This window comes from Rhinatrema bivittatum, chromosome 3, assembly GCF_901001135.1.
Source record: "Rhinatrema bivittatum chromosome 3, aRhiBiv1.1, whole genome shotgun sequence".
NCBI classification, from domain to species: Eukaryota; Metazoa; Chordata; class Amphibia; order Gymnophiona; family Rhinatrematidae; genus Rhinatrema; species Rhinatrema bivittatum.
The window spans coordinates 220,872,353-220,894,995 of NC_042617.1; the positions used below are offsets into that span (position 1 = coordinate 220,872,353).

The 22,643-nt window shown below is 45.7% G+C and overlaps 1 protein-coding gene across 6 annotated transcripts in view; it reads right to left on the bottom strand.

Annotated features, from left to right (window-relative positions):
- Positions 1–22,643, bottom strand: part of ERMARD (ER membrane associated RNA degradation) — a 452,987-nt gene that overhangs the window by 73,254 nt on the left and 357,090 nt on the right. For all 6 annotated transcript variants that reach the window (XM_029594214.1, XM_029594212.1, XM_029594213.1 and 3 more), the window contains 2 exons: positions 17,129–17,212; positions 16,604–16,683 (listed from right to left, as the gene is read on the bottom strand). In XM_029594214.1, coding sequence (XP_029450074.1) covers positions 16,604–16,683; positions 17,129–17,212 — 164 coding nt within the window. The remainder of the gene's footprint in view (positions 1–16,603; positions 16,684–17,128; positions 17,213–22,643) is intronic.

Below are 22,643 nucleotides of genomic sequence, written 5' to 3' on the forward strand. Positions count from 1 at the left end.
TTTTTTTGGAAATAGCAGCCCTCCATCCTTCCGCTCCCTGAAGGTGGAACACCAACTACTGGCCACTGGCATCCCGCTCCGTGAATGCCTCTGTGGCTACTGCCGCTCCGTGCAGTGTTTGAATGCCTCTGTGGCTACTGCCGCTCCGTGCAGTGTTTGAATGCCGCTGTGGCTACTGCCGCTCCGTGCAGTGTTTGAATGCTGCTGTGGCTACTGCCGCTCCGTGCAGTGTTTGAATGCCTCCACTTTATTCACGCCCTCTAGACTTGATGGATCCACAGTGTTTATCCCACACCCCTTTGAAGTCGTTCACAGTTTTAGACTTCACCACTTCCTCCGGAAGGGCATTCCAGGCATCCACCACCCTTTCCGTGAAGAAATACTTCCTGACATTGGTTCTTAGTCTTCCTCCCTGGAGCCTCAGCTCCTGACCTCTGGTTCTGCTGATTTTTTTCTGACGGAAAAGGTTTGTCGTAGTCTTTGGATCATTAAAGGTTTTCAAGTATCTGAAAGTCTGAATCATATCACCCCTGCTCCTCCTTTCCTCCAGGGAGTACATATTTAGATTCTTCAATCTCTCCTCGTATGTCATCCTATGAAGACCCTCCACCTTCCTGGTCGCCCTTCTCTGTACCGCTTCCATCTTGTCCTTGTTTCTTTGTAGATACAGTCTCCAGAACTGAACACAGTACTCCAGGTGTGGTCTCACCAAGGATCTGTATAAGGGGATAATCACTTCCCTTTTCTTACTCGATATTCCTCTCTCTATGCATCCCAGCATTCTTCTGGCTTTTGCTATCGCCTTGTCGCATTGTTTCGCAGACTTCATATCATTAGCCTCTCCCACAACACTACAACCGTCATCAAAGGCTAATTCCAATAATGATTTCACCAATCACACAATTCCTCGGCCTTTCTCTGTTATCTCTTACTCTATTCAATGCTCAATCACTTTCAAAAAAAAACTCATATCTTAAACGACTACCTTACTGAAGTAAACCCAGATATCTGTGCAATCACAGAAACGTGGTTTAAACCTTCAGATTTAGCTCTGTTAAATCAACTACCAACTCAGCTTTATGATTTTTTCTCCATACCTAGAACCAAAAGAAAGGGAGGAGGTCTGCTTCTCGCAGCCAAGAAAGGTCTAAGAATATCTTTACAACATTCATATACCACATCAAAATTAGAGCTCTCTTTCTTTAAATCTGATCATTTACAAATTGGCCTAATCTACGCTCCACCAGGATCTTTAGATTCTGACCCTTCACCAGTCATTGAATTCTCTGCCAAATACTTCAACCCAGACAAACCTGCCATCTTACTGGGTGATTTCAACTTACATGTCGATGCTTCACCACAATCCCCAAATTGTGTTACCCTACTCTCGGCTCTCAACTACATGGGCTTCACACAAATTATAAAAGCCCCTACCCACAAAGCAGGTCACACTTTAGACCTTATTTTCATTAATCAGTGCATCTCAAACACAAATACAATCACATGTTCACCTGTCCCTTGGTCGGACCATCAAATCATCAACACGACCTTCAAGCTTTCACAACATCCTCCACTTTCGTTCCCAAAAAACACTATTCAATTCAGGAAACCTTGTTCTACAGACCTTCTCATCAATCAGTTCACTAATGAATTATCACATCTCGATCTCTCCAACGCATCTACAGCCACCACCTCATGGTGCAACATCACCAAAAAGATCGCAGACATTACCTGCCCTTCCATCACAAAAGTAGTACAACCTTCGCCAGACAACAGGAAACCCTGGTTCACCCCAGAACTGAAGCTGCTTAAACAAGAGCTAAGAAATAAAGAACACACTTGGAGGAGAAACCCATCCCCCACAACATTAGCTATTTATAAAACCTCCCTCAATGCTTATAGGATCACCATACTGAGAACAAAGAGAGATTTTTTCTCAAAAAAAATACATCATTTCATATTTGATTCAAAAGCACTTTTCTCCTACGTTTCAGCTCTCACTAAACCATCACCTCCTACCATTCCTGATGATCAAGCACTCAACAAAGCATCAGAACTAGCAGAATACTTTAAGGATAAAATTGACAAACTGACTATCTCTTTCTCATCATCTTTTTCATATCCCCCTTTCCCTCACATTACCTCACCTCAACTAAATACAACGCTGGAAACTTTCGAGACCACTTCAGCACTTGAGATAGAAAACATACTTAAAAAAATGAAACCGTCATCTCATCCCTTAGACACAATTCCTACTAACCTTCTCATCGCAATAAGAAACTCCATATCAAAACCAATTGCAGACATCATTAACTGCTCTCTCTCCCAGGGTCTAGTTCCTGACCAACTTAAATTAGCCATTCTCAAACCTCTACTTAAAAAACCTAACCTTCCAACCACAGATCCAGCTAACTTCCGCCCAATAGCTAATCTGCCATTGATCGCCAAAATTATGGAAAAGATAGTCAATAAACAACTATCTGAATATTTGGAAGAAAACAACATTCTTGTATCTTCCCAGTATGGCTTTCGGAAATCGTTAAGCACTGAATCTCTCCTTATCTCTCTTACCGATTCTATTCTATCTAATATGGACAAAAAACAACCACATCTTTTGATACTACTAGATCTCTCTGCAGCCTTTGACACTGTCAACCATTCATCTCTATTAAAATGTCTGGCAGATATAGGCATTAAAGGAACAGTCTTCAGCTGGTTCAAATCCTTCCTAGCAAATAGACAATTCAAAGTAAAGATTAACAACAAAGAATCACAACCGATCCCTTCCAACCGGGGGGTCCCTCAGGGTTCCTCCCTTTCCCCTACCCTCTTCAACATTTACCTCTTACCTCTATGTCATCTACTTACTAAACTAAACCTAACTCACTATCTCTACGCGGATGACATCCAGATACTCATCCCAATCTCAGAATCCTTACAAAAAACCTTGGCTCACTGGAACAATTGTTTGCAACAGATCAATCATCTTCTCTCCAGCCTTTGCCTCATTCTTAACAACAACAAAACTGAGATCCTAATCATCAATCAAGACATCAACATCAAACTTCTAAACCCAGCTGACCTACTCAACTCATCCACTCCCATATTAAATCACTCACCACATGTTCGAGATCTAGGTATCATGCTAGACAATCAGCTCAATTTTAAAAAATTCATAAGCACAACCACCAAAGACTGTTTTTATAAGTTACAAGTCTTAAAAAAATTGAAGCCTCTTCTTTATTTCAACGATTTTCGGATGGTCCTACAAGCCATTATTCTATCAAAAGTCGACTATTGCAATTCGCTTCTCTTTGGCCTTCCATATTCATCCATCAAACCCCTCCAAATGCTACAGAACTCTGCAGCCAGAATCCTTACCAATACGAATAAAAGAGATCACATCACCCCCATTCTCAAGCTCCTCCACTGGCTGCCTATAAAGCAAAGGATCCTATATAAAGTACTCACCGTAATTCATAAATCCATTCACAATATCTCTCCTCTTCAATTATGTAACCAACTACGCCCTCACTCCTCCTCTAGACCCATCAGAGGAGCATATAAAGGCACACTCTATGTACCTTCAACAAAATCCTCGCATCATAAACGTGCCATATCTACAGCAGGCCCCATTCAATGGAATGCGCTCCCACCAGACATTCGGCTTGAGTTCTGCCACTCTTCATTCAAAAAAAAACTTAAAACCTGGCTCTTTAGCCAAGCTTTTCCAGGACCATGATCATCATTTTTTCCCCTCCAACCAGCAAGAACATATCTTCTTCACAAACCCCCATTTTCCATACCACTACCTACTTCGGTATCTAATCTCTTGCTGCAGGACACTTGAGACTTTCTCACTTATACGTTATAATTTTTATGCTCAATAAGACCTGTCAACTTAATTGTTTAAGTCTTTTTTTTTTTTTTTTCTCCTTTATCTTTTGGTCATCAATGTTACAACGTTATTGTTAAATTTTGAACTTATGTACACTGTTCCAAGTTTCATAACCTTGTTCTATGTAATGCCTTTTGGCAATTTTCATGTTCTGTTTCAATGTAAACCGATGTGATCTTTATTTCATATAGGAACACCGGTATATAAAAATCTAAAAATAAATAATAAATAAATAAATAAATAAATTAGACACTATCACCCCAAGGGTGATATACTGTTGTATACTGTTTTGGGTTATTGTAAAAACTTGTAATAAAGAAAGAATTAAAAAAAAAAAAAAAAAAAGATTTAGAATATTACATATCACCCATGTTTAACAGTAACATCCACCACATGTGAATGTTTGCATTTCCCAATCCTCCCACCCCTCATCCACCCACCCTTAGCTCATCCTTTAATTTATAGGCAGGTGCCACTTTCACACTAAAAAAAAAAAAAATCAAATCAGTATTTTAAATTCACGAATTCCCCACACCTTATTGAGAGTTTTTTTTAAATTTAAATGTTTTATTGCTCAATATTGCAACATTACAGATTTCAATTCTGTATAGCAAGTCTACAAGCGAATATGTACGTGTAAAATAATAATTAACATCACAATAAAGATTCTGAAATAAAGCAACAAGCGCATTGTCAAATGTCAATAAACTCACATGAGTACTGTGTCTTTGAATTATGCAATGGTATAACAGCCTAAAAAATTCAGTACTATGATAAGGAATTTAGGTCCTCCCCCCTCATCCCCTCCCTTACTGTTAAACATGGGTGATATGTAATATTCTAAATCTTTTTTTTTTTTTTTTTGGCTTTCTTTATTACAAGTTTTTACAATAACCCAAAACAGTATACAACAGTATAAAACAGTTTACACCCACCCCCCACCCTTTCCTTCCCCCCCCCCGAACCACATTCACAAAGTATCATATATAAATTGCCTTTCAAGACCTTTTTAGACTCCTGGACTGAGCCTTCAGCTAGAATCAAAGGAGTCTCTACCGTCTGTCAGTACTTTTGAGCACTAACAGAAGTACGCTGACCCTTCGTCCAAACAGAAAACGGACGCCATGTGCTCCTAAAGCTTCCCACAGTATGCCTAAGATGGGCTGTAATTTCCGCCAGCCTATAAATTTGTTCCACTTTTGTTGGATTTCCAACAGAGAGGGAATCTGGGAGGATTTCCATCGCTGTGCGATTTCAATCCTGGTAGCCGCAAAGATAAAGTTAACCATAGTATTGGTGTGTTCCTTTTCCTGGAGAAGAGGAAAGTCCAATAAGGCTTATTGAGGGAGGATATGAATAGGAGTGCGATATAACTGAGTCAACCATGCTTCCAACTGTGACCATAGGGGATGTATTTTTGTACAATCCCACCACATGTGAAAGAAGCTACCAAGAGTCAAACATCCCCTCCAGCAACTGCTAGAGAGTAAAGGAGACATACGATGTAACCTCTCTGGAGAATAATACCAATGCAGTACCATTTTCCAAAAGTTTTCAATGATATGTGAAGCTCTAAGACCCCTACCCATGTTAGAAAAAAGTTCTTCCCATGCACCCTGTGAGAAGGTTCTATGGAGATCTACTTCCCATGCCTGTATATAGGAGGGTGCTTGGTATTTTTCTTTACCCAAAAATGCATAAACGTTTGAAAGTAATTTAGATGTTTAACTTGTATTTAAACATAAGAGTTCAAAATTGTATTTTCCTCATGTAAAGTGCGTGGACAGATGGTGGGACTGAGCAAAGTGACGGAGCTGTAAATACAAATATAAATCAGACTGAACAAGTCCGAATTTCTAATACAGCTCCAAAAAGCCTAACATATTTTGCGCTCCCCAAATCTGCCCCCAGTAACAAATCCCCTCCTTTCCCAGCCCCTAAAAGCTGAACTTTCAAAACCCGGTGTGAATAAGGAGTTAGCATACAGATAAGTGCTATGATAATATTCTTGAGTGCCCACCAACCGTGATTTCTGGGTTTCCTACAGCTGCAGAGGGAGCAGCATAGACGGTGGTAAGACATTTCGCAGCTGTATAATCCAAGTCTTTTTAGGTTGCCATAAAAGGCTATGTAGCGGTATATGAGCCATTAATTGTTGACTAAACACGGTTTCTGCAATGCACTCCTATGCCACTCTACCAAGGTCTTAAATCTGGCAGCCAAGTAATATCGCTCTAAATTAGGTACGCCCAGTCCCCCCTGTGTTTTGGAGCGATAAAGAATCTTATGTGCAATTCTAGGTCTCCTATCCCCCCATATGTAAGATAAACATTTCTGCCACGTAGCAAGACTTTGTTTAGGGACAGCTAATGGGAGTGTTTGAAAAAGATAGAGAAATTTAGGCAAAATTGACATCTTTACGGCTGCTACTTGCCCGAACCAGGATATCCTATAACGATTCCACTCCTCTAAATCTCTGGTAAACTGGGCCCACAATCTGTCATAATTAAGGTGCACCATCTCTTGCGTAGCACTTAGATAAACACCTAAATATTTAATATGAGAATGCGCCCAGCAAAATCTATATTTCTCCCTCATGGACTTTTCCATGTCAGTAGAAATGGTTACATTAAGGATTTCCGATTTTTCCCAATTTATGCGAAAACCTGAGACTTTACCAAAGGCCTCCAGGGTTTGGGATACCAGCAGAAGGGATCGCTCCGGTTCAGTGACCAAAAGTAAAATATCATCCGCAAAAAGGGATAACTTCGTCTCAAAAGCCCCCACCTGTATCCCACTAATCTCTGGGGTACTCCGAATTTTATTTGCTAGAGGTTCGAGAAAAATAGCAAATAACAGAGGTGACAGGGGGCATCCCTGTCTGGTTCCCCTCTGTACTGAAAAAGTGGATGAATATCCCCCATTAACCTTTATGCACGCCAAAGGATGTTGATATAGCTGGTGAAGCCATTGAAGAAAATTGGTCCCAAAATTCAGGCATTTTAAAAGTGCAAATAAATAGGGCCCGTGAACTACATCAAAAGCTTTTTCAGCATCAACCGAGAGAGCCACTGCTGGTATCCTATGTTGTTTTACCCACCAGATCATATCCATTATTTTGTGCACATTATCGCTAGCCTGTCTACCCGGTATAAAGCCAGCCTGATCCGGATGAATGAGTTGGGCCAGAAACCCATTTAACCGGTTTGCCAGGATTTTTGCCAGAATCTTCAAATCAATATTAATAAGGGATATTGGTCTATAGGATCCACACACTGTGGGGGATCCCTGCCAGGTTTTGCCAAAATCCTAATGCCAGCCGTGTTGGCTAGGGGAGAGAGCAGTTGGCCTTCCTTCAAGGATTTAAAGAATTTAGCCAAAATAGGGGCAAGCAAAGGGGCAAACTGTTTATAAAATCTTCCCATATAGCCATCTATACCTGGGGATTTGCCTGGTTTTATATCTTGAATTACCTTTCTGATTTCTAATTCTGATATATCCTTATCAAGAATGAACCGCTGGGAGGGGTCTAAAGCTTTCAGGTCAGAATTTTCCAAATAGATATCTATGTCCCCCTGAGTTATCTTCTCATTAGTGGAGTATAATTCAGCAAAGTATTGCTGAAAACGTTGCTGGATCTCTTTACCGTTGGAGAGCATAGTACCCTCCTGTCTTTTAATTTTCACAATGGCAGCCTGATCCTGTTTTCGCTTTAATTTATGAGCCAAGAGCTTTCCGGCTTTGTTACCTCCTTCAAAGTATTTTTACTGGGTCCGTTCCAGTTGATACGCAATTGCAGCTGCATCAATAGAAGCTATTTTCATACGTACCGCCTCGACGGCCTGAAGAGAGCCCCTCCAAGTTGGATTCAGTTTATGAAATTTCTCTAAAGCTTTTAATTGCCATTCCAATTGCAGTCGCTCAAGTTCTCTTTGGCGTTTAACATAAGAGGCTCGAGCTATGATTTTACCCCTTAACACCGCTTTTAGACATTCCCAAACCATCTCAGCGGTTGCCTCCCCAGTGTCATTAATCAGTAAGTATTCTTGGATATCGTGTTCCAACTGAGAAAGAAAACTTTGATCATTGAGAAGGGAATCACTCAATTTCCAATATCTCACCCCTCTATCACAATCCTGAAGTTGAAATGTAAACCAAATGGGGGCGTGATCAGACCACACCATGGCCTCAATCTCGACCTCCTTTACCCGAGGTAATATGCTCCTGCTACCCAGGAGCATATCAATCCTCGAATAACTGTTGTGTAGAGTAGAATAAAATGTATAGTTCCTAGATTTAGGGAAACGTGTGCGCCAGATATCCACTATCCCCATATCTGCCATCAAGCGTTTAAGTGCCTGTCGAGCCACCTTAGGGTCCGAACTAATCCCAGAGGAGGTATCCTTGCCGGGATCCAAAGTTAGATTAAAGTCCCCACCTATAATAAGAGAGCCTTCTATTTTAGATGCCAGAGTGCGATTCAATGGATTAAAGAAATCAGCCTTGTGATCAGTAGGCCCATAAACCGAGATCAGAGAAAGGATTTCCCCCCACATTAGCAATTTCAGCATAACCATTCTACCCAAGGTGTCTGCAGCAAGCTCTTTATATTCAAAATGCGTATCCTTGTGCAATAGAATACCGGTACCCAAGTACTTTGAGGTGGGAGTAGCGGCTGCCCAGTATTGATAGGGAAATTTAGGATGCTTCATTAAACCCAAAGAAAAACCACATCTGCCTTTATGCGGTCTAATTCCCTAAACAGTAAACGATGCTTGTCCGGGCTATTAAGCCCCTTAACATTAACAGAATAAAATTTAAGCGTAACCATGGAAATGAAATCCCCTTTCCATTTTGCTGTTACTTGCAATTAGAAATCCACCCAAGAGCCAAACCAAAATTATCACCTTCATGTCAACAAAAGAAAACCCCAGTCCCATCCCCCCTCCCCCTTCTCCCTATAAAACCCTGAAGCAACCTTATTGAGAGTTTGATCATTCCCCTGTATGCCACTACCAGACATATAGTGCATTCACTAATACATTTAAAGGACGCTAATTAGACATATTCTTACTCCCATAGCAACCTATAACTTAACTAGGAACTGAACAAATTTGAGATGAAGGCAGCAGTCCAGCAGCAAGAGGGGGGGTGGGGGTGTCTCCCAGTCTTTTGCATTGAGTGTCACATGTATGATTTTTTACCTGTCGGTGAGAAGTTGTATGTGTGCATCTGATGCAAAGAACGAGTCCGATCTTTGGAGGCTAGAGTGGCAGACCTGGAGGAGCTGAGGCAGACAGAGAGGTATAAGCAAATGTTGCTTACCTGATGTAACAGGTGTTCTCACAGGACAGCAGGATGTTAGTCCTCACAAATGGGTGACATCGAGGATGGAGCCCACCACGGAAAACTTCTGTCAAAGTTTAAACAGAACTTTGACTGGCCCCTACTGGGCATGCCCAGCAAGGCACTGACCCTGCAGCCAGCAGGGGTCTCCCTTCAGTCTGATTTTCAAAGCTACAGGCAGTGCCTAGAAAGTAAAAATAAAACGAACCCAACACCGCGGGGAGGCGGGCGGGTTTCGTGAGGACTAACATCCTGCTGTCCTGTGAGAACACCTGTTACATCAGGTAAGCAACATTTGCTTTCTCACAGGACAAGCAGGATGGTTGTCCTCACAAATGGGTGAGTACCGAGCTGAGGATGTCCTGACTTGCACCAAATGCACCCAATGACGTGCAACAGGCACTACAACTGGGGTGGAATTTGGTAAAGGGCATCCGCACCCTACCGGGAAGGTGGAAGGGTGTTGGTACGTCACGTTGGAAAAAGGTTACGCAAGACAGATTGGCCGAAGATGGAGTCCTGTCTTCCAGCTTTGTCCAAACAATAGTGGGCTGCAAAGGTATGGAGAGAACTCCAGGTTGCAGCCCTGCAGATGTCAGGAAGCGGCACCGATCGAAGGTGTGCCACTGACGTCGCCATGGCCCTCACAGAGTGTGCTTTTACACGGTCTTGAAAGGGAATGCCAGCTTGCTGATAGCAAAAAGAAATGCAGTCCGCCAACCAGGAGGAAAGAGCCTGCTTACCCACAGGATGTCCTAACTTGTTAGGATGAAAAGAGACAAATAATTGAGTGCTCTTCCTGTGAGCAACTGTACGGTCTAGATAAAAAGCTAGAGCTCGTTTGCAGTCTAGGGTATGCAGAGTCTGTTCCCCGGAGTTGGAGTGGGGCCTGGGAAAAAAGATAGGTAGTATGATGGATTGATTAATATGAAACTCAGAAACTACCTTAGGTAAAAATTTAGGGTGAGTGCGGAGTACCGCCCGGTCCTGCAGGAGCTTAGTGTAAGGCGGATAGGTAACTAGGGCCTGCAATTCACTAACCCTGCGAGCTGAAGTGATAGCCAAAAGGAATAACACTTTCCATGTGAGATACTTTAACTCACAGGAGTGCAGAGGTTCGAAAGGAGGTTTCATTAGACGACCAAGAACCAGGTTAAGGTCCCAAGATGGGGCCGGAGGACGTAAGGGTGGCTTCAGATGGAGCAAGCCTTTAAGAAAACGTGTTACTAGGGGTTGTACTGAAATAGGGACACCCTGTACACCTTTATGGAAGGCGGCTACCGCACTGACATGCATTCTGATAGAAGAGGTTTTAAGACCTGATTCAGAGAGATGCCATAAATAGTCCAAGAATTTGGAGATTGGACAGGAAAGGGGATCAAGGGACTGAGAAGTGCACCATGATGTGTACCTTTTCCATTTGTATGAGTAAGACTTTCTTGTGGAAGGCTTTCGTGAAGCTATCAGGACCCGAGAAACGGAATCTGAAAGGTTGAAAGGCTGAAGGACTAACCTTTCAACATCCATGCCGTCAGGGACAAGGCTTGGAGGTTGGGATGGAGGAGGCATCCGTCGTTTTGAGTGAGCAGATGCGGGTCCTTTCCCAGAGGAATGTGCCTGCGGATGGAGAGATCCTGGAGTATTGGAAACCATACTTGGCGTGGCCAGTAAGGTGCTATCAGGATCATGGTTCCCCCGTCCTGGCGTAGCTTCACGAGAGTCTTTGACACAAGAGGAAGTGGAGGGAATGCATAGAGCAGACCGGTTGTCCACTTGAGGGAGAATGCATCCCTCGGCCGAGAGTGCTGGCTCCGAATGAGAGAGCAGTAATCGTCCAGTTTGTGGTTCTGAGGGGACGCAAAGAGGTCTATGCGGGGAGAACCCCACTTGTGAAACAGAGAGGTCGCTACCAGAGGATCGAGTGACCACTCGTGTGGTTGGAAGACACGGCTCAGCTGGTCTGCCAATACATTGTCTACTCCCGGCAGGTAAGTGGCCCTGAGGTACATGGAGTGGGAGAGGGCTTCCGCCCAGATCTGCGCAGCTTCCTGACACAGAAGGAAGGAGCCTGTGCCTCCCTGCTTGTTTATGTACCACATGGCCACTTGGTTGTCCGTCTGGATTAAGATTATCTGATGAAAGAGATGATCTTTGAAAGTGCGGAGCGCATAGCGGATTGCTCGAAGTTCCAGGAAATTTATCTGGTGTTCGGCTTCCTCTTTGGACCATAACCCTTGGGTTTGAAAGTCGTCCACATGGGCTCCCCAACCGATGTGAGAAGCGTCGGTGGTTAGGATTACTTGCGGATCCGGTGGAAGAAAGGGTAAGCCCTGAAGGAGGTTGACCTGAGTCGTCCACCAGGTTAAGGATAGGCGCAGCACTTGTGTGACTGTGACTATGGAGGACAGAGGCTGAAAAGCTTGAATCCATTGGTGTCGTAGAGTCCATTGTGTTACTCTCATGGCTAGTCGGGTCATGGGAGTGACTTGAACCGAGGATGCCATGTGCCCTAGGAGAATGAGGAACTGGCGAGCCGTGGCAGTGTTCTGAGACTGGAGCTGGCGAGCCAGGGACATTAGGGTGTGGACCCTCTGAAGAGGAAGGTAAGCCTTTGCCTGTAAGGTGTCCAAGTCTGCCCCAATGAAGGATAAGGTTTGAGACGGGACTAAGCAAGATTTCTCGTAATTGACGAGAAACCCTAAGGAAAGGAGTGTTTGAATTGTCAATTTTAGGGAGGATTGAGCTATCTGTTGGGTGGAGGCCCTGATTAGCCAATCGGCCAGGTATGGGTAGACGTGGACACCTTCCTTCCTGAGGAATGCTGCTACCACTACGAGACATTTGGTAAAGACTCGTGGGGCAGAAGCTAGACCGAAAGGGAGGACACGGTATTGATAATGTTCGTGGCCTACTAGAAACCGCAGATATTTGCGATGGGATTGTGTGATCGCAATATGGGTATAAGCGTCCTTGAGGTCGAGAGAGCACAGCCAATCCCCTCTTTGTAGCAGAGGGAGCAGCGTGCCTAGGGTTACCATTTTGAACTTTTCTTTTTGAAGGTATTTGTTGAGGGCTCGAAGGTCCAAAATGGGACGTAGTCCCCCTGATTTCTTTGGTATTAGGAAGTATCTGGAATAGAATCCCTTGCCTCGTTGAGAGGGAGGAACGGGTTCTATAGCATTTGATTGCAGAAGAAGGGATACTTCCTGTTGTAATTGAGCCAAATGGGTGGATAGACTCCACGCTTGAAGAGGCGGGGAGTCTGCCGGAAGAGTTATGAAGTTGAGGTGGTAACCCTGTGCGATAATTGTTAGCACCCACTGATCTGAGGTGATCTGCAACCAAGGTTGTAGAAAATGGTACAGTCGACCTCCTACAGGGATGTCCGGAAGAGGGGTTTGGCATGTGTTCCCTACAGGGGAGTCAAAGGCCAGCCGCAGGCCCAGGAGGAGGGGCTACAGTAGGCCTTTGTTTCCTAGGCTGACGCGGCTGAGGCCTAGTAGAGGATCGAGCTGGACGAGGCCTGGCCGATGGAGGGTAATAACGGCGTGGTCGAAAGAATGACTTCTTAGAGTCTTTCTTTTGCGGTTGCTTGGAGGTCAGCTCAGGTGGGACAGATGAGAGTTGTTTCAACGTCTCATGGTGGTCTTTCAACTCCGCCACAATCTGCTGAATTTGCTCTCCAAACAAATTATCGCCTAAGCAGGGTAAATCAGCAAGACGATCCTGAACCTCTGGGCGAAGGTTGGATGATTTTAACCAAGCCCAACGTCTGGCTGAGATGGCTGTGGCTGAAACTTTTGTGGAAGCATCGAATATGTCGTAGGCAGTCCGAATCTCGTGCTTCCCTGCCTCAAATCCCTTGTGAAGAAGGGCTTGAAGCTGCGGTTGGTATTGGTCTGGTAACGTGTCAGCATAGTCTTGCATCTGCTTAAGGATGGCTCTGTTGTACTGAGTCATATAAAGTTGATATGAAGCTATGCGTGAAATCAACATAGCTCCATGATAGACTTTCCGTCCAACACTATCTAGGAACTTGTTGTCCCTGGTAGGTGGAGTAGAAGAGTGTGGCTTAAGACGCTTGGCCTTCTTCTGCGCGGACTCAACCACAACAGAGCGATGATCCAGTTGAGGTTTTTGGAAACCTGGTGCTGACTGGACAAGGTAGGTGGAGTCAGCTTTTTTGTTAACTGGGGACACTGATGAAGGAGATTCCCAGTTTTTCTTGAGCAGATCCAAAAACACCTGGTGTATAGGGATGGAAGCGATGATTTTTGGAGCATCCAGAAATTGAAGGAGTTCCATCATCTGGTGTCTGTCATCAGCTTCAGATTGTAGTTGAAAAGGTACAACTTCTGACATCTCTTTCACAAAGTTAATGAAAGATAGATCCTCAGGAGGAGATCTTTTTCTACTCTCTGTAGGAGATGGAGGCGAAGGTAAATCCGTGTCAGAAGATGTATCATCATCATCACCCCAGGTATCGTAGGGATCAAGTGGGGTTTGTAACCCTGATGGACCTGGCTGAGGCTCTAAAGGCATCGATGGAAACCGAGGTGGAATCGGTGCCGTAGGTGGAACCAGAAATGGCATCGATGGCTTCGGTGCTGTCGATGGAATCGATGCCTGGCGTGGAATGGATGGAACCGAAGGATATATCGGTGGAGATATACCAGAAGGCACCAATGGAACCACCCCGGAAGGGGGAATCCGGAACGGTGTTTCTCCAGCCGATGAAAATCCAGTCGGAGACGGTGGTGTTGTCGATGGCACTGGAATCACCGATGGAAGGGCCGTCATGAGCGCCTCCATGCGGCTCAGTAGCGGTGCTAGCGCTTGTATAAACGGCTCGGTGGTCGGTTCCCTCCTCGGTGGCGAAGCCGGTGCCGGTGTCGGTGCCGGGGGCGGCACTGGAACCGGTGCCGGAGACGGTGCCGATGGAGGTTGCAATTTCTTCATCGCTTTCTCGATGGCCTCCTGGACCAGCCGGTCCAGTTCTGCCCGGAGACCAGGGGTAACCATACCCGGCTCGACGGGAGAGGGAGGCTGAGGCAGGGCCGGAGGGACCACCGTAACCGGTGGGATCACGGCCCCCGCACCCCGGGAGGGTGAGGGTTTCCTCGATGCCTGCGAACGAGACGTGGAGGGTGTCCGGTCTGTTCGTGGCTTCTTTGTCGGTGGCTCGGCTTGAGCAGAGGTCGATGGCTGTGGATCCTCGACAGGCCGAGATTTGTGCCGTCGATAGCGGTGCTTTTCCTTCCGATCCCCTCGCCCATCCGGGGAAGGGACGGGAGTCGACGGCCGAGAAGCGATCGATGGCGGGCGGTCACCGGAGGGTTGACGATGATGGTACAACTTCGACGGTGCCGGTTCCGATGACGTCGATGCTATCGATGGCGTTGGGGTGGGTGCATGGAAGAGGAGCCCCATCTTCTCCATCCTGGCTTTGCGACCCTTGGGTGTCATTAAGGCACATTTGGTGCAAGTCAGGACATCATGCTCACTACCCAAACACATCACACAAACTCTGTGGGGGTCTGTGATGGACATAGTCCGGGTACAATCCGGACAACGGCGGAACCCCGTTGCCATGGCCTGAAGCCAAAATTTAGGCTGGGGATCGGTAAGTGCCAACAGGCCTCAAGGGCCAAATTCGACGGTAGTCGATGGAAAAAGGCAAAAAACTTACCGGGTTCCGTAAGATGACTAAAAATTTGTCGAAGGGAGACCCCTGAGGGGCAAATTTTCTTAGGAAATTAACTTCCAAATTCCTGTCAGGAACGTGGTTAGAGAGCTCCTTTCACCGCGTGGCAACTGCTGCGCGGAAAAAAGAAGACTGAAGGGAGACCCCTGCTGGCTGCAGGGTCAGTGCCTTGCTGGGCATGCCCAGTAGGGGCCAGTCAAAGTTCTGTTTAAACTTTGACAGAAGTTTTCCGTGGTGGGCTCCATCCTCGATGTCACCCATTTGTGAGGACAACCATCCTGCTTGTCCTGTGAGAATAGATGAGACCTTCAGGGACATAGTAGCCAAGTTCCAACTTCAGACTGGCAGCCCTGGTGCTGCCTTGGAGAAAGAAGGTCTCATGATTGGAGAGCATCAACCTGGTGCAGCAGGAAAGGATCCTGTAACAAGGAACTGCCCAGGAGGGAAGGGTTAGGTCAGCCGTCATAGTTGGTGATTCGATTATTAGGAATGTAGACGAGTGAGGTAATCAAATTTGCAGATGATACAAAATTATTCAGAGTAGTTAAATCACAAGTGGATTATCATAAATTGCAGGAAGACTTTGTGAGACTGAAAAATTGGGCATCCAAATGGCAGATGAAATTTAATATGAATAAGTGCAAGGTGATGCATATAGGGAAAAATAACCCATGCTATAGTTACACAATGTTAGGTTTCATATTAGGAGCTACCACCCAAGAAAGAAAGATTTAGGCGTCATAGTGGATAACACATTGAAATCGTCGGTTCAGTGTGCTGCAGCAGTCAAAAAAGCAAACAGAATGTTGGGAATTATTAGAAAGGCAATGGTGACTAAAACGGAAAATGTCATAATGCCTCTGTATAGCTCCATGGTGAGACTGCACCTTGAATACTGTGTACAATTCTGGTCGTCGTATCTCAAAAAAGATATTGTTGCGATGAAGAAGGTACAGAGAAGGGCAACAACTGCTCCCCTATGAGGAAATACTAAAGAGGTTAGGACTTGGAGAAGAGACGGCTGATGGGGGATATGATAGAGCTGTTTAAAATCATGAGATGTCTAGAATGGGTAAATGTGAATCGTTTATTTACTCTTTCGAATAACAGAAGGACTAGGGGGCACTCCATGAAGGTAGCATGTGGTACATTTAAAACTAATTAGAGAAAGTTCTTTTTAATTCAATGCGCAATTAATCTCTGGAATTTGTTGCCAGGGGATGTGGTTAGTGTAGTAAGTGTAGCTGGTTTTAAAAAAGGATTGGATAAGTTCTTGGAGGAGAAGTCTATTACCTGCTATTAATTAAGTTGACTTAGAATATAGCTACTGCTATTACTAGCAACAGTAGCATGGGATAGAGTTAGTTTTTGGGTGCTTGCCAGATTCTTATGGCCTGGATTGGCCACTGTTAGAAACAGGATGCTGGGCTTGATGGACCCTTGATCTGACTTAGTATGGCATGTTCTTATGTTCTCTGGAACAAATAAGTGCAGCGAGGGCAACATTAAAGGCTGAATGTGCTTATGTTTTGGGGATACAATTGAATACTAAAAAGTGTCCCCGATTCATGGTGGTCCATGCATCGTGTTTAATTGGACTATCCTCAACATTTTTTATTACGGTAAGCTTTCTCTGGTATTATGTTTGGACTTACCCTGTCAATTCCCGCATCTGCTCTACAGGAGGCACAGGAAGCTGAGGCCATTTCTTAATACTTTTCACACAGTCAAGCACCTAAAAAAATTAAAACTGACTTTACCATCAAGTAGTAAATCCCACACACTATAAGAGGAATAATCACAAGGGACATGTTTATTACAAACTCTTGAGGTCCTGGAGCAAACTCACGCTAGAGCATTTTCTAATGTAGCAGCAGTAGCATGGAATAAGTTGCCGCTCAGCATAAGGGAGGAGCAAGATGTTAAGCAATTTAGAAAGCAGATTAAGATGCTGTTGTTTAAACAAGTGTACAGATAAAGACCAATTTTTATGTTTAATTCTTTTGATTTTTTGTAATGTTTTATTGGTATGTTGATGGTTTTATGTGTTTTATTAATTGTAAACCACACTGTGAAAATGTGGTATATGTGATTTAAATATACAAATAAAATAAATTAATTGTTACACCCTGTCAGCTTTGTACAAAATTGAGAAAGAATCATGAGGTGGAAATATGTACCTGTATTCCAAGACGAGCAACTGGATGAAACTGAGACCGATAGCAACTAGCACAGTTGATCAGTGGACGTATGACTGCATTCTCCTGATATAAACATAACAAGTCCTGTTAAGTTTTATTTGCACGCATCTCTTCTGAAAAACTCAGAAGTGTAAAGAAAAATCATGTGCAAGTATAACTATTTATACCACAGAGCCAAATATCCCCCAAATATTTTTGCAGTATAATGTTGTAAGCGGAACTGATCTACATTTTTAGCTACTTATATGGCTCAGGAATTTTGCTGAACTGGGACCCAAATCCACCATAGAGAAACAATAAGTAGGGAAAACATAGCGAATATAGAAAAGGTACAGAGAAGGGTGACAAAAATGATAAAGGGGATGGAAAAGCTCCCTTATGGGGAGAAGCTAAACAGATTAGGGCTCTTTAGCTTGGAAAAAAGAAGATAGAGGGAATATGATTGAAATTTATAAAATCATGAGTGGGGTAGAATGGGTAAACAGAGAATGATTATATACCCTTTCAAACAACATTAGGACTAGGGGCACGCCATAAAACTAGCAACCGGCAGATATAAAACAAATTGTAGGAAAGATTTTTTTCACTCAGCGCACAATCAAGCTACAGAATTTGTTGTTGGAGGATTTGGTCCAGGAAACTAATTTACAGGGTGATGCATCAAGCCACGGTAGGGCTATCATGCGCTTTAAACAGTATAAATAGGAAAATTGGTTCTTATCTGCTAATTTTCATTCCTGTAGTACCATAGATGTGTCCAGTCTCCTGGGTTTTGCATCCCCGCCAGCAGATGGAGACAGAGAAAGTTTTACTGACACTGCTACATAATCACGTGTGCCGCCTGCTGTTCCTCAGTATTGCCCTGTACCCAAGCATAAAACTAGTAAAAACACCAACAAATTTACAAAAACATTTTTTTCAAACAAATCTGTATTCCATACCAATAAAATCAGATCAGCAGATGACTCTCCACCTCCCCAGATTGGGCGGGTTCTGGACTGATCTGTGGAACTACAGGAACAAATATTAGAAGGTAAGAACCAATTTTCCTTTCTCTGTACGTACCGAGATCAGTCCAGACTCCTGGGATGTACTAAAGCTCCCTACTTAGAGTGGGAGCTGGAGAGTCCTGCTCGCAAAACACTCTTGCCAAAAAAAAACGTGACTCTGGAACCTCCACATCTAAGCGATTGTGCCTTGTGAAAGTATGCAATGACTTCCAAGCTGCTGCCCTGCAAATTTCCTGTGGCAAAACCAGCTGAGTCTCTGCCCATGAGGCTGCCTGAGAGCATGTAGAGTGGGCTCTCAAACTCTCAGGAACTGGACGACCCTTAGTTATATACGTTGACCCAATGGCCTCCTTGTGCCACCACGCTGTTGCGTTTCAAGACCGTGGCAGGCCCATGACCGACTCTACTCACCCCCAACGCCCGGGTCCCAGACCTGGCCATTCCTCTCTGGCAGCAGTAGGCAGTCACCTACGATCTCGTGCTCCTGCTACGCTCCCAGGTTCCTCCGGCAGCCTCCTCCGGTTCCAGTCGTGTCTCCCCACGTGCATCGAGGGGAGACGCTGCCATCACCTAGTTCCAGTCTGTCCACCTTAGGGGCATGCATGAGCACCTTCACTGACTTTAAAGGGGCCGCGGCGGGAAACCTTCCCATGGCCCCGGATGATGACGTATCCAGGCCATACTATTAAAGGCAGGCTCTGCCATTCGGTCTTCGCCTTGGCAACAGGTCTCTATGCTTCCTGTCGTGTGCTTAGTGGCTGCTCATTCATGTTCCTGTTCCTGACCTAGTTCCTGTCTTGTCTTCCTGTTCCAGTCCCTGTTCTCCAGTTCCAGCTTCCTGTTTCCTGACTACCCTTTGGATGGATTCCTTGGATTTGACTCTCGCTTGTTCCTGACCATACTCTGGACAGATCCCTGGCTTTGACCCTTGCTCGGACCTGACCTTGTCTCCAGCCACCTGCCCTGACTTCATCTTGAACCTGACCTTGTTTCCAGCCACCTGACCTTGTCTCCAGCTGGCTGCCCTGACTCCAGCTGACTACTTTGGACTTGGCCTTTCTTAGGTTCTTGTCTATTTACAAGCCTGGACTTAACGTGTTCCTGACTCCTATACTGCTTTAGCCTGTTCGGGCTTCTGGTACCAGGCCCCATCTTTAGCCCAGCTCTGTTGGACCCTGTGTCTTCGCTGCTTCCTGGCTCCTTGCCTTAGACACTCTCCTCGGGATCAACCATGCGGAGGCCCACCTAAGACCAGCCGGCCCCGGTACCCATGGGCTCAACCTGCGGGGAACGAGGGCTGTTACTGGCGAAGCTTCAGTCGGCCTCCGCTTCCCGTTCTGCTTTGCCTCCTGACGGTGGGGACCCGTGGGGGCTTCTCCACGGGTAGCGCCAACTCCACCTCGGGCTAAGGGTCCACCTCCGCAACAGATTGCCAAGGCCATGGACTCGGCGGAGCCATCCGCCCTCCAGGCCATTCTGGGCCTGGCCTTCAAGATCTAGGAACAGCAGTGGTTCTTGGAGGCGTTGGCTACTTCCATTGAACACTTCAATGCCCATTTGGACTCTCATGCTGGTTCCACGGCTTCTACGACTGCACCACTCAGTTCTCAGGCATCGGCTAACACAGCCAGAGCTCTGTTTGCCCTGCCTGCCCCACCCCATTTCAATGGGGATCCAAAGCTCTGCAGAGGCCTCATCAATCAATGCCTCATGCAGTTTGCTCTGCAGCCCTCCATCTTCCAGGACAACCTCACAAAGGTAACCTTCAACCTCTCACACCTAGAGGGCAAGGCATTAGCATGGGCATCTCCCTTATGGGAGCATGCGGACTCTCTTCTCCAGGATCTATCACGCTTTGTGACTACCTTTCGTCAGACCTTTGATGATCCAGGGAGACAGGCTATAGCTAGTTCGAATCTTCTACATTTGCGGCAAGGTCACTGAGCACTCAATGAATATATCATAGAATTCCGGACCCTCGCTACGGAGTTGGGCTGGCAGGAGGATTGCCTCCGAGCCATTTACCTAGATAGCCTGTTGCCTCAACTCAAAGATGAACTTGCAGTCCGTGAACTAACCTCCTCTCTCGAGGATCTCATTGACCTTGCGGGTCACATAGACCATTGCTTCCAGGAGTGCCACAAGGAGGCCCGGGTACCCCGGTACCCCACTGCTGAACGTTTTTGCTCTCCACCTGTGGTGAGATCTGCAACCAGTGGAGTCCCGCCATCTACTAAGCTTGAAGAACCCATGCAGCTAGGACGTGGATGCCTCACCCCCGAGAAGCACCTTAGAAACATCAGGGATACTATTATCCACTCAGACTTTGCAGATGAAACGCATATACAGTCGTGTGGACAGATTAGTAAAAAGGGACATTAATCTTGTAAGAAGTGCTCTGTTTGTATACAATCCTTTGAGGGGGACATACTGCCGTTTTTTGGCAATGGTAAATTTAGACTTGAGACATCGACGAACTGTGAGTCTGTGGGAGTGGTGTATGGCATTTGGTGCCCTTGTCCATTACTGTATATAGGTAAAACCAGGCATAGTTTAAAAACCCGGCTCACAATGCCATTGTGAGAAATAGGGTTGAGGCGCCCCTAGTACAACATTGTACAGTTAAAGAACATGCTTTTGCAGATCTGAGATTTGCTGTGATTGAAAAACCATGCAATCGTGGAGGAAATTTTGACAACTACCTGCTACAGCGGGAACAAAAGTGGATTTACTACTTTGATACGGTGGCCCCTAAAGGCTTAAATAAAGAAATAGACTGGTCGGTCTTTTAATCTATTGAGCCTTTAAAATCAAAATATCGTCTGTGTTGTTTCGAGGAGGGTGGGATTTGTGGTCTTGAGTGACTTAGGTTTTTTGCCATTTCCAGTGATGTTCATCAAGATAGGTATTTAAACCTTAGGTCTTTAATCTTGACAATCAGTTTAGATGCCAAGGCGCCATGATGGGGTCCTGATCTTTAAGAGACGTTTTCGTACGGTTTGGGTGAGTGATTTTTGGGAAGTAATTTTTAGAAATAAGGTTTGGACATTACTATGTATCTGTTAGAGTCCTTGTGGAATTGAGTTGAATCGCAAATGTGGTTTTTAGTGAAAAGCTGAAATTAGTATTCAAGTCATTGGGTTTGGGTTCTGGGTATGTGGTTGTAAGGTGACTTATTGTAATTTTTTGGTTTTAGGACAAGAGAACATTTTGCCAGCAGCGTGTAATGAAAGAATAAATCATTTCCCCTGAAGAAGGCTGAATAGCCGAAACATGGCCCATGTGGGGTGAAATTATTAAATTGTTCAAGTAATAATTTACAGTGGTGAGTTGTTACGTGCCCCACCCGTGGTCGTCCCGTACATGGGACCGCTCACCTTCGGGGTCACATGGCGGGTCCTGGTGCTGTCTCCCTCGCGGGCCCTTGAAATTCCAGCTAGGCCCCGGTGTCCCACGGTGGCAGTCGCCGGGCCTTCGGTCGCAGGCCAGGCCTCGGTGCTCCAGCAGCTAGCCACGCCCCTATGCACACACGCGCACCCGGACCAGCCACCCTGATGTAGGTTCTAGGGCGGGGCCTAGTTCTGCGGCGCACCCTGATTGAACTCATGTTAAAAGGAAGTTCCTGGCCTCACTTCCTTGCCTTGGCAATCGGGTCGGTTTGTTTCTGAGATTGCCTTTGCTTGTGTTCCTGCTTGCTTGTTCCTAGTCTCGTTCCAGGATCCTTCTGTTCCAGTTCCGTTCCTGCTTGTACCTGCTTCCTTGCCCTGCTTGTTCCAGTGTTCGTTGTTCATCTCCCTGGTCTTACCCCGGACTAACTTACTGGTAAAGACCTCAGCTTATTCCTGACCTGCCTGCCGCCTGCCAAAGGACCTCAGCTTGTTCCTGACCTGCCTGCCGTCTGCCCAAGACCTCAGCTTGTTCCTGACCTGCCTGCCTGCCGCCTGTCAAATACCTCAGCTTGTTCCTGACCTGCCTGCCTGCCATAGACCTCAGCCTACTCTTCGACCTTGCCTGACCTCTGGATCTTGACCCTTGCTTCATTGACCTCTCCTCGGACTGATTCCTGGACTTTGACCTTGCTTGTCTGACCTCGCTTGATTCTGGCTCTGTCCCTAGCCTTGTCCTCGCCATCTCTGTTCTGGTTCGCTTTCCTCCAACCTGTTTCCAGCCTCGAACCCGATAGTGCTCCCCAGTGTCTGTGGGCATGCCGGACTCTTTATCTCCCAGGAGACCCTGTGAGGCCCACATAAGTCTAAGCGGCCCGGGTCCCTATGGGCTCCTCCCGGGGGGACCTTTGGCTTCCAGTGGTGAAGCTCTACACTGCCTCTGTCTCCCTCCGTGCTCCGCCCCCTGTGGACAGTTCCTGTACTGCCACAGGACAGGGGTCCACCCCTGAGCGCAACATGAATGTCCGATCCGGCTAAGTATTCGTTTTTTAAAAAAAAGTTTTTGAAATGTAGAACAGGTGCCTAATAGGGTGGTAG